This window comes from Stigmatopora argus, chromosome 3 (assembly GCF_051989625.1).
Source record: "Stigmatopora argus isolate UIUO_Sarg chromosome 3, RoL_Sarg_1.0, whole genome shotgun sequence".
In the NCBI taxonomy this organism is placed as follows: Eukaryota; Metazoa; Chordata; class Actinopteri; order Syngnathiformes; family Syngnathidae; genus Stigmatopora; species Stigmatopora argus.
The window spans coordinates 4,595,338-4,612,063 of record NC_135389.1 but is presented as its reverse complement, the minus strand read 5'-3'; the positions used below and the strand labels follow the sequence as shown (position 1 = coordinate 4,612,063).

Below are 16,726 nucleotides of genomic sequence, written 5' to 3'. Positions count from 1 at the left end.
ATACAGTACCGTGCAGAATAATGTCACATTTTATTGCAGATCATAACCACTAGATAGGTATTTGTTACTTTGTGAGCATAGGTGATGAATTAGGACAAATAAAAACATGTTTTTCCATTATAACCTCCTATTTTAAAGTGTTTTTTCAGCATGCTGAAGGGCAACATATGAATATTCCTTTTGTTTTGCTAATTTCACTCATGGCCAACTGCTACCCTAGCTAAATAAAAGATAAAAAAAATAACTTGCATCAGTATTTATCAGTCTTTACTTTTAATTTTGTGGTTTGTCAATATCTGCTGAATGCACTGTGTTTCAGAGGGATATTTATTATTTGGCTGTTACTTTTACTGACAATGCAGAAGACAAAGGGTCTCTTGAGAAGTTTGAACAGAGAGTAGATTCACTACAACACTCAGTTGTGGTATTGTTGAGCCTTGGCTGGCTTTGATCAAAGGCTTGCCCTAATGCTGAGGTCAAAAATAACATTTGCAGCAATAAAAGTACCAAACAACATTTAAAAAAATCTAACAATTCAAACCTTTTTTTTACAGAAACTGATTTCAAAAATCCAATAATTGTCCAAATGGACATGTATTATGGCTATTGTGCTGGTATACGATACTCATTATAATATTTTTAGTTTCTTTGTTGTTTTTCAGATGTGGATGACTTCCAGTGAGAGTATTACCTGTTGTAGCATTTCCTCAGTGGATGCTAGTTTTCGTTTGTGTTCCTCTAAGGAGCTTTCTAGATCTCGGATCTTCTCCCCTTGTGCCTCAACCTGGTCGGTCAGTACACTCACCTAATAGTTGACAAAGTATAGGAAATAAAGTATAAAGAAAGGATAGCAGTAAAGTATAGTATTACATAATACAATATGACATTAAACTGCATGACAACATTTTTTCATTCTTTTAATCATTCAAAAATGGCAAACATGTACACAATTTAACAACACCACTCAGCAGGTCTGTCGCCTTGGAATCCGGCCAGACATTTATAATAATCCCCTTGACATAACACCTCCTGCCAAGCCTAGATGGAAAGAACAAGCATGCACACAGACAGACACACTTTTTCGCAGTAAATTATGTTGCATTCCTCTGACAGCAGCTGATTCACTGTCATTTTTACTCCCATTGCATCTCACCCCAAAGCCCTTTTCTATCTTACAGCTGTCTTGTGAAATTGAGACTCCTGTTTCTGAATTGTCTCTTGGCAGACAACCAAAACTCTATGATGAACTGCATGTATAATTTTGCTTCCTTGCAACACTAGCCGACAATTTAAGAAATAACATTCTCGTACCATATCACTAAGAAAGGGAAGGCAGCCCAACACAAATTACAGTATAATAAGCCATTCCCTCCGGGATACCGAAAAAGATGTTATTGAACACTTTGCTTTTATGGGTGCTAAGCAAGATGCACAAGAAAGCCTGAAGGTGACCTGGGTGACGGCTAAGAAGAATTAAAGCAAATTTGTCAAGAATCCCCGGTGCAGTGAAAACACAGTCCTGGCTAACTTGGGCATGAAGCAACCATCACCACAGTTGTTATGAGTTACAGTTGAGCATTTGGTTATGGCACTTGTATGGAACATTGGAACGAAACAAACTCACCAACACAGAGGTTAAATGACGCTATGCAGTAGTGAAGACACTTCAAATTTAGATAAAAACACAAAGTGTAGAAGTTAAGGTGATCTAAGAAGACACCTTGTGTTGTTGCGCATGGCTACAGTATCTTTTTCTCCTGTTACAGCAACGGCTGACCGTGAATACTTGTACATGGTTGAATGGATCAAATTCGTTCAGGCATGTTGTATTTGGAAACATGTGATACGCATCTTCAAAAACAGGAACTGAGATACCGCTGCAGCAACCATTACGGACTAGTCTTATTTCCGGTAACAAGGACTACATCATTGCAAAATAATGTTTTTAGATTGCATAAAATTAACAAGGAAATTCATGCAAGAACATAAGCACAAACGTACACACCACACACAAGCCCACACACATTCTTAACACATCCAAACAAAATGTTTACCTGTAACACTAAAGACTCTTTGTCTCCCTCGAGGCGGAGTAGTCTCTCTTGGTATGTTTCATTGTTGGCAGGAGGACACAAGTTCACCTGAACAACCACAGGGTAAAAATATTCTTGTAAGCATGTCAGTTGAGTTGACTTTCTACTCTGAGATCGCAACAGGAACCTCCGTTAACTGTAAATCAAAGTGGCTACTCTACTATTACTACCACTACTACTACTACAGTGGTACCTCGACATACGAGTGCCCCGATGTACGAGCAATTTGAGATACGGGTAAAATTTCAGCCAAATATTTATCTTGAGATAAGAGACAAAATTTGATATACGAGCAGACAGCGGACGCGAGAGGCTGCTCATAAGAACATCATGGGCACCGTCGCTCTCACCGCAATTCCCTTGTGTAATGTCTCTGCGAGCACTGGGCGGAGCGTTGCATTTTTTCAGTATTTTTTTCCCCGTTAGTCATTACGAATGGCAAGGCGATCGCTAATACGAGAGTTATATATACACTACTTCTCGTTGTCCTGCGTTATCCTATTGTGAGGACATTTGTGTGCATCATTTTCGGAATATTTTAAAGGGAATACAAAAGCAAACATCTAGGTTGCCATGAAAGTCAGGGTGGGGCGGGGGAAATAGAGCCAACCTGGCCGGGAGAAGAAAGGTATCAACATTTAAAACAAAATTAGAATTAAGTTTAGTGGAAGGTTAGATTACATTTATTTTTGTGTGTCTGCATCGTAATCCAGGTTCATTTAAATTTGTTTATGTTATGTTACGAGCGCGTTGCCGTGCAAAAAGTCCCCCCCCTCTCCTCCCCTCTCTCTGTCCCTCTCTCTCTACCCCCCGCGAAATCCGTCTAATTTTAGTTCTATTAAACACATTTTAGAATACTATTAAACCACTAGTTTGTTCCTTTGTTAATAGATGGTGAATTAGAACAAATAAAACATTTTTCCAATCCAATATCCTGTTTTTGGTGTTTTTTTAGAGGGTTGGAACGAATTAATTTGTTTTTAGTTCATTTCTGTGGGAAACGTTTGTTTGATTTACGAGAAAATCGACATGCGAGCTCAGTCCCGGAATGAATTAAGCTCGTATCTCGAGGTACCACTGTACTGCACTTTTTGGCTTGTCCCTGGAAGGGTCGCTGCAGTGAATCATCTACTACTACAGTAATACATCAACATACGTGTGCCCCGACATACGAGCAATTTGAGATACGAATAACATTTTTTGCAAATATTTATCTTCAGATACGAGACAAATTTTGATATACGAGCACACAGCGGACGTGAGAGGCTGCTCATAAGAACATCATGGGCAGTGTCTTTATGGTCGCAACTCCCTCGTGTAATGTCTCTACGATCACTGGGCCGAGCGTTGCATTTTTTCAGGGGGTTTTTCCCGTTAGTCAGTGTGAATGGCTAAGCGATCGCTAATATGAGAAGCGTATATACTACTTCTGGTTGGCAAGTGGCCGTGCGTTATCCTATTGTGAGGACATTTGTGTGCATCATTTTCGGAATATTTTGAAGGGAAGACAAAAGCAAACAACCCTCGATAGGTTGAATCTCAAAGTCAGGGTGGAGGCGGGGCAAATAGAGCCAATGCCAGAGAAGAAAGGTATAAAAATGTAAAACTAAATTAGAATTAAGTTTAGTGCAAGGTTAGATTAAACTTATTTTTGAGTGTCTGCATCGTAATCCAAGTTTATTTAAATTTGTTTATGTTATGATACAAGCGTGTTGCCGTGCAAAAAGTCCCCCTGTCTCTCTCTGTCCCTCTTGCTCTCCCTTCCGCGCAATCCATCTAATTTTAGTACTATTAAACACATTTTAGTATTATTAAACCACTAGTTATTTGTTACTTTGTTAATAGATGGCACATTAGAACGAATAAAAAAAAATTCCAATCCAATATCCTGTTTTTGGTGATTTTTCAGAGGGTTGGAACGAATTAATTGTTTTTTAGTTCATTTCTATGGGAAACGCTCGTTTGAGTTACGAGAAAATCGACATACGCGCTCATCCCGGAACGCATTAAGGTCGTATCTCGAGGTACCACTGTATTATCAAAGTGGCTACTCTAATTAGCTTTCAACATGGTGCAGTAAAACTTTCACATAGGAAAGAAATTACTTATAATGTTTAATGCATTAAACTAAATTGAGAAACAGGTGCTCTGTTATTATACATTTAAGTTTAGAAAAAGTTAAGAAGAAAAAAACTCAATGAATGTTTCAAACTCCCATTCCAATAACAGTGATGTAGGGCTGGGTTATCATTCCTAAAAATCAAACCTGAGATATACATTGTGAAATTTCATATTTTAAATTCTCTGCTCCTTTTTAGCAGAAGTTGGTTTTCGTTGTACTGATCTCCCGCTCATAGGCATTAGCATTTCTCCTACTTGGCAAAATGCCTGTTTTGGATTGGATTGGATGACTTAATTCATATTAATTTCATTGTGACAGTAGCAAGAGGGTAATTAGACAGAACAACAAAGCAAAAGGACAAAGTACAAAGCAAATCAAAGTAAATGGGATCATTAACAATCACCAAATCAAATCATTATGGCAGAAAAGCAGTAAAAACACAAAACGAGCAAGTGTGGACGGAGCTACCGCCACCGGCTGCCACTCGAACGGCGCCATCTTGGTTGCGGTAGCAAAAACGGATACAGACTCAAAAAGACGTTGTAATGTTGGACCAAAACTGGAACCACACACAGGAAGTCTTCCACAAGATGGGGAACTTCTGCAGACTGTGACCGAGGTAGAGAATATGCAGAGTCACTCTTCCAAGCTTATCCGCACAGTTCCTCAGTAGTCTGGAGCTGAAGACAACAGTAGCAAAGTAGAACTCCTCGACTTCGTTTCCGGCCTGGTAAGCGCCGACAGCTCTTCCATCTTATCCCATAATGGAATGGTTGGTCTGAAGTGTCGCTTCTTCTCCCAGCACTTTTGTGCAGCTTCGAATTTCTAGCGGCATTGAGGTGTTGCTTCTTCTGCTGCGTATTGTAACAGCTATTCCCATGTGTATGACAGCATAGGCATGGCTGAATGGTGCCAAAAAAGAAGTAGCAGAAAAAAGGCCAGGCTAACAGAACAAGGAAAGTTGTAAAAACAGTAAAGTAAAAAGTATATAGTACAAAGTAAAGTAAAAAGGAAGTTATTAAGAAATATTAAAATGTAATTAAAAAAAGATAGAAGGGCTGTAAAACACGAAAAACATAAGAGCGGACAGAGCTACTGCCACTGGCTGCCGCGCGAACGGCGCCATCTTGGGAAAAAAAGAAAAAAGAAAAAAGTTAGCTGTGCTGCTCCCTTTCGTTGCAAATGGCTATACACAAATTTAACAATTTGCAGCCACTTTAACTACGCATGTACTTAAAACCATTTCTCTTGTTGGCAGACAGGCAGGATGCTCATTGAATGTCACATTTGTGTGATATGCCTTTAAGACCCAGAGTCACAGTTGGAGCGCTGTGAATATTTCTCTCTCAATGTCAAAAAAGCCAACACTAAAATAAACTACTACCAAGTCATATTTCTTTACACACACACACACACACAAAGCTACAGTATGATATTATGTGCAACACTACTTCGTATTCTAAGCAAGTTTTTAAAGAAACGCTCATCTCAAATAAATTGTACTGAATTATGTGATATTGGAATTCATAAACCATCACAGTCATGTTCGTCGAATGTCTTTAAATATGTGCTTTGCGACTTTATTTAGCAGAACAATCATTATTTCAAGGTCCCCATCATCATAGTCATTAGCAATGCTTTAATTGCCACTGGCTCAATTTGAAGAGTGAGCAAATACTTGTTAAAAAAAAAAAATACTAAGACATAAAATGTGTCCAATTTAAATAATAAAGCCCGAAAGCTCTTCATCAGACAACATTGTGCTAGAACGCTTATCAAATACGATTCTCAGGTAACAAGGACACACATTTTGTGTTTAGTGGTGAAATCCAGCAGTATCAGATGGTGATTCAGCAGAAGTCAGCTGATGGACAGTTTGCGGAATCTAAAAGCACAACCCTTGTGATACATGCCTTGCAAATACTCTGACTATTCCACTAAGTAAAATGACGTACTAGCTAAAAATTAAAATAAAAATCCAGTTTATTGAAATTAATTGAATAGTGGAATGCATCCAAGCTATAAAAACTAGTCATCTCCAGCCAGAAAAACTTTTTCGCCTCATAAAACCATATTCTTACAGAGTTATCTTGTCCACACATCGATTATAGCATAAGAAATGAAGTGATAAACATGACATTAAAATGACAATCTTAAGCACATACCTTTCTGAGCCAGGAGAAGTGCTTGTAGACATCAATTGAAGTCTCCATGCTCCCAGCCCATTTCTGCTCTGTCTATTTCCTCTAGGATTTTATCTCAGCCAGTCAGAATGTGATCCCAAATGTCTGTTTGTCGCTCCTATACCCTCCCTTCCTCGGTGTGAATTTAGACCAAGCCTACATTGAGTCTTGAGTTTACAAAAAGTATCATCAAGTGTGAAAACGCATGACTGCAACTTTCACAGCTGTAGTTTTTCTTCTTTTTTTTTTTTACAATCTCTACCGCCGTCCTAAGGGAAAGCCCCCTCCCAGTATTTTGCCTCCTTTCGACTGCTGCTTGCTTCACTTATTTGCTTTAGAAAAACAGACCTCTTTCTTCTACGTTCTGTCAGTTTTTCCCACAGTTCATTTTCAACTATTGTAACAATAAATACTTTTTCCTTGTTGTTTCTCGTCACATGATCTCTTTTCTCAGCTCCCTTCTCTCACTGTTGCTGTTACAGCCAAATGGCCAAGCCCAAAAAGAGGGGGTGGTCTCAAATGTTTGCCTGTTTTGTCATCTGTTTTGTGTCCATCTACGACGAATTTCTGTCCACCCCAAACTCACACACACGCACACAGGCACACACATACACACGCACGCGCACACACGCACACACATACGCCCACAGGCACACACAGGCACACACACACATCTATTTTACTTTATATACTGAAAATTGGCGACCTGGCGGCGCGAGTGGTTAGCATGTCAGCCTCACAGCTCTGGGGTCCTGGGTTCAAATCCAGGTCGGTCCACCTGTGTGGAATTTGCATGTTCTCACTGGGCCTGTGTGGGTTTTCTCCCGGTAATCTGGTTTCCTCCCACATTCCAAAACATGCATGGTAGGCTGATTGGACACTCTAAATTGCCGCTAGGTATGAGTGTGTGCATGGTTGTCTGTCTCCTCGTGCCCTGCGATCGGTTGGCCACTGATTCAGAGTGTCCCCTAGCACTGCCCCTAAGTCTGCTGGGATGGGCTCCATCACCCCCCACGACCCTAATGAGGATAAAGCGGTTCAGAAAATGAATGAATGAATACTGTAAATCTTTGTCATCTCTACAGTCTATGCACACATAATTTTGATTACATTCCGCGCACATCTTCTGAGACAATTCCCAGTAACTGTCAGCTATAAATCTCAATGCATTAGGGAGAAGACCTGCATCCATAAATTGCCTGTAAAAGATCCTTTCTTAAAAATATATACCGTATTTACTCACATATAAGCTGCCACCGCGTATAAGCCGCACCCTTAAAATGCCTTAAAATGGCCTTAAAATTGTTGAATTTTACAATTTCTCATGTATAAGAAGCCCCCTGATTAACAATTTTCACCTCCATATTCATGGTTTTAACAGGGAGTACAAATGTGTTACTTTGAAGGGAAAATCTTAAGAAAAATCATCGCACATGGTATTTCTGAGATACTGTATGAATCAAAAGCACATTAATAGGGTCAATGTCATAAGGAAGTTAATATGTCTGTCTTTTTAAATGCAAAATATCAAATTATTCAATTTGAAAAAAGAAATAAGTCTATCTTGATGAGAACCTGATGCTTTTTAATGACAGAAATTACAATTTTATTAGGAAAAGTTTAAGATGTTGTGGCGGCCAAATTGCTTCTAATGTCGAAATATCTCAATTTTTTTCAATGGTTCATATTATTGCAATACGTAGTTGTCACTTTTGAACAAGAAATAAAAAGAAAAATAATCAAAGCCATTGACAAGAAATAAAAAGAAAAATAATCAAAGCCATTGAGAGCATGCTGACCTATGCTGTGTCAGTGTGGCACTCAAGCTGCACAGAAGCCGACAGGAAAGGACTGCAGAGGGTGATCAACACTGATCATGAACTGCCCCCTACCTTCCCTGGCCACCATCTACAAATTCCAGTGCTTAAGGAGGGCAAAGAGCATCACCACCTCTTCAACCTCCATACTCAAGTCGAGTTCTGCACCTAGGAGGACCTAATCAAAACTTATCTTGTACTGTACTAAAATTCCATAGGCTGCTAACCACTTTAGTCACTTTTTGTGAACACTTATTCATATTGATTACTACTTATTTATTATGCTGACTACTTATTTATTAATTATTTATTTAATAATATTGATTGATTGATTTATTATTATGTATTGATTATTTATCTGTCGGTTTGATGTTGTGTTGACTACTAATTTATTTATTACTTATTTGTTGAGTATGTATTATTATTTATTGATTATTTATTTGTCTATTTGTTTGTTGTTGTCATTTGTGCACTACATGGTGAAGCTTTAAATCTCATTATACTTGTATCATGACAATAAAAGCATTCATTTCAATAAAATTCAATGCAATTCAATTTAATTACTTACATCTCCACTTTGGAGCCAGTCTTTGAGGGCCTTTGCTGTTTCTTTCGGCAATTTTGTCCTGAGGTACTCTCTGTCTTCCTGTTTAGGCTGGCGTTCCAAAGCAAGTTTGAGGTCCGTAGCTAACTGAATAACCTGCAGTGGTTTGGGACGGATGGCAGAACCAAGGTCATACAAGGCATTTGTGAGGTCCAACTCTGCTGATTTTGAACCTGGAGTGTAGGTGATAAAGAAGAGGGAAAAACATTACTGTGATACATGTGAATTAAATTCTATATATAAGACACGCTGGTCAATATAAATAATCGTACCAATATATGAAAAACAATCCATATAGTAAAACATCAGACGAAATCAAACAAACACCAAAACGTAAATATATACACTTCCTGTATCCAGTAATAAGAAGAAAATTACGTGCTTGAGTTGCTTTCACATTGGCTGGCCTCCCATTCGCTACCAAGAAGCTGGGTCTCCATGATGCCAAAAGCTCAATTGTGTGACATAATGCCCTTTTTCCATCAGGTTTTAATATTTTACGGAACCATGACTGATCAGCTCCGGCCGGCAGCAGTGAGTTCCTGATTCATGTGCCTTCGAGCCTCATTCGTCACTAAGATGTTTCTTGAGTTTTTCTGAGTGTGCGTGACATCACTTTAAGTTGTGCGTTTATGTGTGTGAATACATATTGTAACGAATAGGTATCTAATGTTGTGGTTGTCTTTACATGCTGTTATTGACTACACTGTATGAGCAACGTTCCCTCTAAGCTGTGCAACTGCACAATTGCGCACTGGTCGGATACTCTGCACAGTGAATGCAATACAAATGAATTCTTTATGTAACTTTTTGTCGGTATCATTTTGCTGTGTAATTCAGTGAGTGACAGGTGGCCAGCCAATCCTAGGATACCATGCAATTACGCTACGGAGCATTGACAGTATACTTGCGCATTACAGTACGGCGTAGTTACGTGGTGTTAATGCTAACACTGCTTAATTGAAATGTGATACGTCGACTCCCCAAACCAAAGTAAAAAACTACTGCACTTCTTTCAAGTTGGAATGACTGTCAGAGTAAGTGCAAATAGCCGAACAAGTGGTAACACTGGGTGAGGTCTTTTCTTTTTTAAAAGAGAATGGTCTGCTCTGCAAAACATGCGGCAAAGCTAAAAATGTAAGCGAGTTTTCCGATGGAAAAATAAGGTAAAATTTATGTCAGATTTGTGCATATTCTAGTGACATTTATTAAGATGTTTTATTTATGGATATTAATCATTAAATTTTTTTATGACTAGATCATTTATGGGTAGTAAAAATGCACCTGGTGATGGCAAGTGTGATACTCAGTGTGCTCAGGGAGGTTGTCGGTAAGCCAAGACATATGAAACATTAGATAGAACATTGAATATGAGTGACGAGAAAAAGCAGAAGAGATGCTTTCGGTTTTGTGTTTTTGTTTCTGTGTTACCGACGGCGGACAGTTCTTTGAATTCCAAAATAAATTAATAACCTGACAAAGCTGGCAAATTCTTTGTTGTTACAGTATGTTTACTGAGCTGCTACTTGCAATTCACAGCATTGAAAAATATCTTTGCATTACTTACTCTTTTTAATGATTTAATAAATACATTTGTTGTCTTTTTTCTATAATTTTAATTTTGCATACCGTATTTACTCGCATATAAGCCGCATTTGTTGGACAAAAAATGATGACTGAGATACAGCTTATTCGCACATAAAAAGACGACATGCACGAAACTGCAAGGTATCAACGACGAAATGCCATAACACCATAACGCAATTTTAAGGGTGCGGCTTATACACGCTGGCGGCTTATAAGCGAGTAAATACGGTACACACATTTGCATAAATATTTCATACAAAAAGTACCATTGTTACCAAGTGATGTGACTGCTGTACGGCGTCTTTGCCCACCACGTGCTGTTCCATTTTGTTTCAGTACTGTGATGACCAACATTTTAGTTGTTTTTTTCCCCAAGAAATTCAATCGTTTTATCGGAAATTAATTTAATTGCTGTGTAAAAATCTATGATAGTAGGAATTTAAAGAAATATGTTTGTAAATTCTATAATATGCTTGTCAACTTAGATTTTCCAATTTTAAAAGTTGGCATCTCATAAAAACAAATGTTATATGCAATATGGGTGTTGAGTACTACCGTATTATGCTGTTTAATATACCCCCCCACCCCCATTTGATATACCCGGGTATATTAAACGGCAGGGGTAGGTGATAAAGGGGCACACAAACGGGAAGGTACCATCCACTACGCACGTGACGGGGGTGCATCAATGTTTTGCAGACTATACCTGTATTAGGTTTAAGTAGGTCATGTAACAGGATTAACCTTAATCTGTTTCATTTCTAAACAAAATAAAGGCTGCACTTTAAGTGCAAGAGATTTTGGTACCTTAGCCAAGTTTACTAATTTAACAGTACAATCTACCGTATTTTGCTGTTTAATTTACCCCCCATTTAATATACCCGGGTAAATACGTTATAAGTGATTTTCTGCAGTCACTCATTCAATATGGAAAGCACAAGCAGCACGGAAGCTTTCGACGACATTGCGTCTACTTCCAGCACAGTGAGTAGGAAAAATCGGACGGAACTGACTGTAGAACGAAAGCTCGCCATTCTACACGAGCTGCAAACCACTTTCAGCAACAACAAGCGAAAATGTGCTAGTAAATACTTACTGCTCAATAAAGTCTGACTTTGAATTTTAATGAACTTAAGTATCTATAATTATGCCCCCATGAACACCATACAAATCTTGCCAAAAAAGCTGAGTTGCCATTTAATATACCCGGGTATATTAAACGGCAGGAATATATTAAATGGCGCACAAACGGGAGGCTCAAAAAAGCAAAAATCATTTATTTTTACCCGAGTATATTAAACAGCATATTACGGTGCACAATAAATATTGCTGCACAAACATTAAGGGCATTTTCAGACATCTGGTCCATTTGTTTTGTCACAATTAATAGTTTTGTCTCAGCTTCTGTATTTGCAACTATACCACGTGTAGTTCGTCAAAATTGCAGCTCCACTTGTTGTCACTACAAATTTATATACAAAAACAGCGATAGACACAATGTTTCGCCTCCTGTGAGTGCTATTTAGCTATAGTCCCAAATGACACACCTGGTGAACATTTGAGCTGTAGTAGTAGTAGTATGGCTTTCCATTACCAACTATGACAGGAATCAGAACGAGAAGCGGTCTTTCCATTGATTTATTTTTTTTGCTGGGAAATTTTAATTTGTCAACGGTGTCAACAGACGCCAGGAGAAACACACTGTCTGTCCAGTGCAGTTTTTGTATGTAAACTTGCAAAGACAAAAAAGTTCTCAATTTTTGAGTTTACATAATTGTGTACCACATACTACAATTTTTATATAGTCCAAAAGTGAGCCAAGACCACGCCCTCTCATCTCGGGTTGCATCAATTGTGTTCACGTGCCCAAAACAACCATTCTTTAGGAGGGAACGTTCCCTTTTTCAGAACAAACACACCAAAGAGGACAGCTTGGCAAGTTGAAAAGTGTTACCATAAACCAAAAAACCCAAAACAAATGAAAAAGAAAAAAAATGTTACTCTTAATTAAGTATCAAATAGAGGGATGTTCCGACTGTTCATGTTGGAGCAATTTCCTGCACAACACGTACTATTAAATATTCTCCTGTACAGTATTAGAAACATTTTTCTGATACAAATAATTGAAATTCTAGGGGCAAAAAAGCTTACAACGTCTTTTTGAGTCTGTATCCGTTTTAGCTACCGCAACCAAGATGGCGCCATTCAAGCGGCAGCCGGCGGCGGTAGCTCCGTCCACTCTTGCTCGTTTTGTGTTTTTGCTGCTTTTCTGTCTTAATGATTTGATTTGGTGATTCTCAATGATCCCATTTACTTTGATTTGCTTTGTACTTTGGCTTTGTTGTTCTGTCTAATCACCCTTGCTACTGTCAAGATTAAATATCCCGAATACGGGATGAATAAAGTTATCCAATCCAATCCAATCCAATCCAATCCAATCCAATCCAATCCAAAACGCTCACTACCACAGCAAGGAAACCAAACGGACGTGGGTGATGCGCACGAAAACCCTTGCCTTCGTTTACGTCAGACCAAGTTACTGACTGTGACCTCCTGGCGAACAGCAAAATGGGATTTAAACTGTGTTTTGCGCCTTTTTGGTGCATTTTGTAAACAAAAGCACCATGGGCGGTGTCTCTGTGAAATCTTAGGAGACAGTGGGATTTTAAACAGTTTCCATTAATTAATTCAATATAATGTGATAACATTTTCGACAAACACCAAACAAACAGACAAGCATTTAACACACTAATTCAATACCTGCAATGATGTCATCCATCTGCTCCAGAGCCGCCTCGAGCATGTGACTTGCCTCGGTTTCCATGATAATGTTAGGCGTTATTAGATGTCAGATATGCATCTGCAGGCGAGATATTTGGGAGTACAAATGTGTTACTTTGAAGGGAAAATCTTAAGAAAAATCATCGCACGTGGTATTTCTGAGATACTTCATGAATCGAAAGGATCGTCTACTTGATTGCACATTTCTAAACGGTGTATCCTGCACGTTGACAATTAAAAAAGGAAGTCATGTGAGCAGTACAACCAGGAAATGTGTTCGTAGCAGTCTAGTTTGTCATCCCTGGGTAAGATGGCGGCGCCCTGAGCGAGCAATGGTAGGCACAAGTAAGTGAGTTTTTTCACGTTTTATGCAAGATACGGTTTATTTTTTCTTGAATTTCATTCATAGACGTCAAAATAAATTTTGCTAAGCATTTTATCCGTTTATCTTTTCTCTATGTTGAAATAAATGACCGCATCGGCCGCATTGTCTTGCGTTATGGCGTTTCGTGCATGTCAACTCTCATATAAGCCATACCCTCGATTGAGTCATCATTTTTTTGAGCAACAAATACGGCGCATATGCGAGAAAATACAGTAGATTTAGAAAGCACCAGATTTTTTAATGGGTTTAAGTTGGTAAAACACCATCAGACAAGCTCCCACGAGGAGTAACCAAAGTAATTAGCAGGTAGTATGTTCTTTAATCCTAACTAAAAAATAGGGCTTTCGCCTTTTTTCCACAACTATCCCAGGAGACACACTGTAGTCATGGAAAACAATGCTGACTCATGGACGGTCCATTCCCCGCCCTGGAAAAAAAAAATAATAATAACTGTGTCCCCAGACCTAACATGCCTCATAGTGTGTGCATCCACGAAATGGCAAATGGTTAAACCAGGTCTGGGAAAATTATTATACAAATATCCGCAGCGGGTACAGGTTTTCATTCTAACCAGGACACCTTTTCAATCTGATGGTTTACAAGTGTGATTAATCGTTTTCAGTCAGGTGCTGCTTTCCACAGAATGCCATTGTTAGATTGTTCATGCTGGATCGGTTGGAACAAAAACGTGCACTCACAAATCAGTTTGGAAAAACTCTTGATTTAAAGGATTGGGGTGTTTTTGTTTTTATTGTTTATAAGAGCCACCATGATTCGTTACAATAATGTCCTTAATTGTGAGAATGGAAAGGAACTGCATACTTCTAAAATATATATTGAATGCTTGAGAAATAACAAAAAACTATAATAAGTATAACTGGGCGGCCCGGTGGCTAAGTAGTTAGCGTGTCGGCCTCACCGTGGGGGGCCTGGGTTCAAATCCAGGTTGGTCCACCTGTGTGGAGTTTTCATGTTCTTCAGGCCTGCGTGGGTTCTATGCGGGTACTCCAGTTTCCTCCCACATTACAAAAACATGCATGGTAGCCTGATTGGAAACTCTAAATTGCCCCTATGTAAGAGTGTGAGTGTGCATGGTTGTCCGTCTCCTTCTGCCCTGCAATCGGCTGGCCACCGATTCAGGGTGTCCCCCGCCTCTGGCCCGAACTCAGCTGGGATTGGCTCCAGCACCCCCTGTGACCCTAGTGAGGAAAAAGCAGTTCAGAAAATGAGAAGGGATGAGATTTAAGTATAACTGTGATCTCAACATGAATTTCCACACGTCGAATGTATCCAGTTTGGGATTATCCTTCCATCTCTCTTTGATACTACCTACCCTAATTGAGGTTTTGGCCGGAGGCCATGCCAGCTGGCTTCGGGCAAGATGCAGTATTCACAATGGACTGATCATGAGGCAATTACAAGGTACATATCTAGACAAACAAGCATTCATAGCTAAGGACAGTTTAGTGTCTTCAACAAATGCAACAGATTACTAATGCCAGGTCAAAACCTTTTTTCCCCATTCAGTTTCCGTATTGCTTATCCTCAAAGAGTTTGCGAGGGTGCCAGCCAAAACAGGTTGGGGACATCCTGAATTGCTGGCTAATCACACTCATACATACCTAGAAGCAATTTTGAGTGTTCAATCAGCCCACCCTGCATGTTTTTGGGATGTGGTGGGGAACCAGAGTACCAGGAGAAAACCCACACAAGCCCAGGAAGAACACGCAAACTCCACACAGGAAGGTCCGGTAATAAAACTAACACGTGCGAACCACTCAGTCACGGGGCCCCAAATGAAGACTTAAAAAGTCCAATGTTGGTCAATTTAATATTTTTTCACAAACTGATACATTTGCTCAGTCCCCAAATTGATGTTATTTTTTTCATATCGTTGACTATTTTTCCCAAAGACAGGGGTAGGCAAACCGGTCCTCAAAGGGCCCTGGGGGTTCAGGTCTTTGTTTAAACTGATCAAGTGCAGAGAGTTTAACCAAGGTTTCTGCGCAAACAAGAAGCTCCATCCACAGTTCGCACATTTTCACCAGATAGGTTAAAATGGGTACACGGTCGATTGGTCGCCGGTCTTTTGGTCGCCGATCTTTTGGTCGCCGGTCTTTTGGTCGCCCAGAAGGGAAGTGATAATTACCATTTAAATCGTTGCTCAAATTCCCTAAATACAAACTGCGAATTACTATTTAGTCATACTTAATGCCCTAGTAATTATTAGGCTAAAGAAAAGCTCCAAATTTACCGGACTTTTATTGTTTTTTGTTGGAGAACTTGTTAAGACCCTGACTGACAACTCATGTACATACAAACTCTCATACACTCACACGTCGGCTCAGTGAAACTGCTCATGGCCATTGTTTGCTTTTATTGATGCGTAGACCGTGTTGTTTTACCTTGTTTTGTCGCCGGTCTTTTGGTCGTTGGTCTTTTGGTCGCCGGTCTTTTGGTCGCCCGTTGTCGCGGTCCGGGCGACCAAAAGACCGGCGACCAATCGACCGCACACGGTTAAAATGTGTACACTTGTTTGCAACGAAAACCTGCACCAAAATCCACCCTTTGAGGAATAGTTTGCCTATCCCTGCGCTATTACGTTCATGGCACAACAAAGTAATTTGGGTCACCCAACTTACGTAACGTATATGTCCCCGAGGGCTGTACAGAGCTGTCAGTTTTCATTAAATACACGTGGAATATTCAGAAACAATTGTTCAAGAGACGCCTGATGGGGTAGTGGTTCAGACGCCTGACTTCGGTGCGGGCAGGCCTGCGCTCAATTCAGGTGGCGCCATGTTTGTGAGTGCAAATGATCATTTGTTTCTCTGTGTGCCCTGTAGCTGACTGGCGACTGTGACTCAGATTTTAGTCAAATAAACCAATTGAACTCTCTTGTGAAATGCTGTAGATGGTTGCACAAATATATTTGTTTGTATGTTTACAGGTAACATCGTCTTGCTGAGACATAGGAGAATGCACAGTGAACACAGACCGATTTTATCACCACCAGTGTCAAAAGATGACATTTGCTGGACAAAAGTACATCTACTTCACAAGTTGAGTGTCTGTGGGTGTGCAACTGTTTCTAATACAATGCTCGCAAACAAGAATATATTTTTTCACTTAATTAAACTTCTGTTTGCTTCTT

General features: G+C 39.5%; 1 protein-coding gene across 23 annotated transcripts in view; it reads right to left on the bottom strand.

The window, feature by feature from the left end:
• Window positions 1–16,726, bottom strand: part of ppfibp2b (PPFIA binding protein 2b) — a 77,105-nt gene that overhangs the window by 46,179 nt on the left and 14,200 nt on the right. For 21 of the 23 annotated variants that reach the window (XM_077595221.1, XM_077595223.1, XM_077595222.1 and 18 more), the window contains exons 2-5: window positions 13,167–13,266; window positions 8,784–8,992; window positions 2,055–2,141; window positions 692–805 (exon numbers count right to left, since the gene is read on the bottom strand). In XM_077595221.1, the coding sequence (XP_077451347.1) occupies window positions 692–805; window positions 2,055–2,141; window positions 8,784–8,992; window positions 13,167–13,230 (474 nt within the window). In that variant the 5' untranslated portion in view covers window positions 13,231–13,266. Of the gene's footprint in view, window positions 1–691; window positions 806–2,054; window positions 2,142–6,380; window positions 8,748–8,783; window positions 8,993–13,166; window positions 13,267–16,726 lie in introns of those variants that run through there. The other 2 variants (XM_077595242.1, XM_077595237.1) reach the window with 2 other exon arrangements.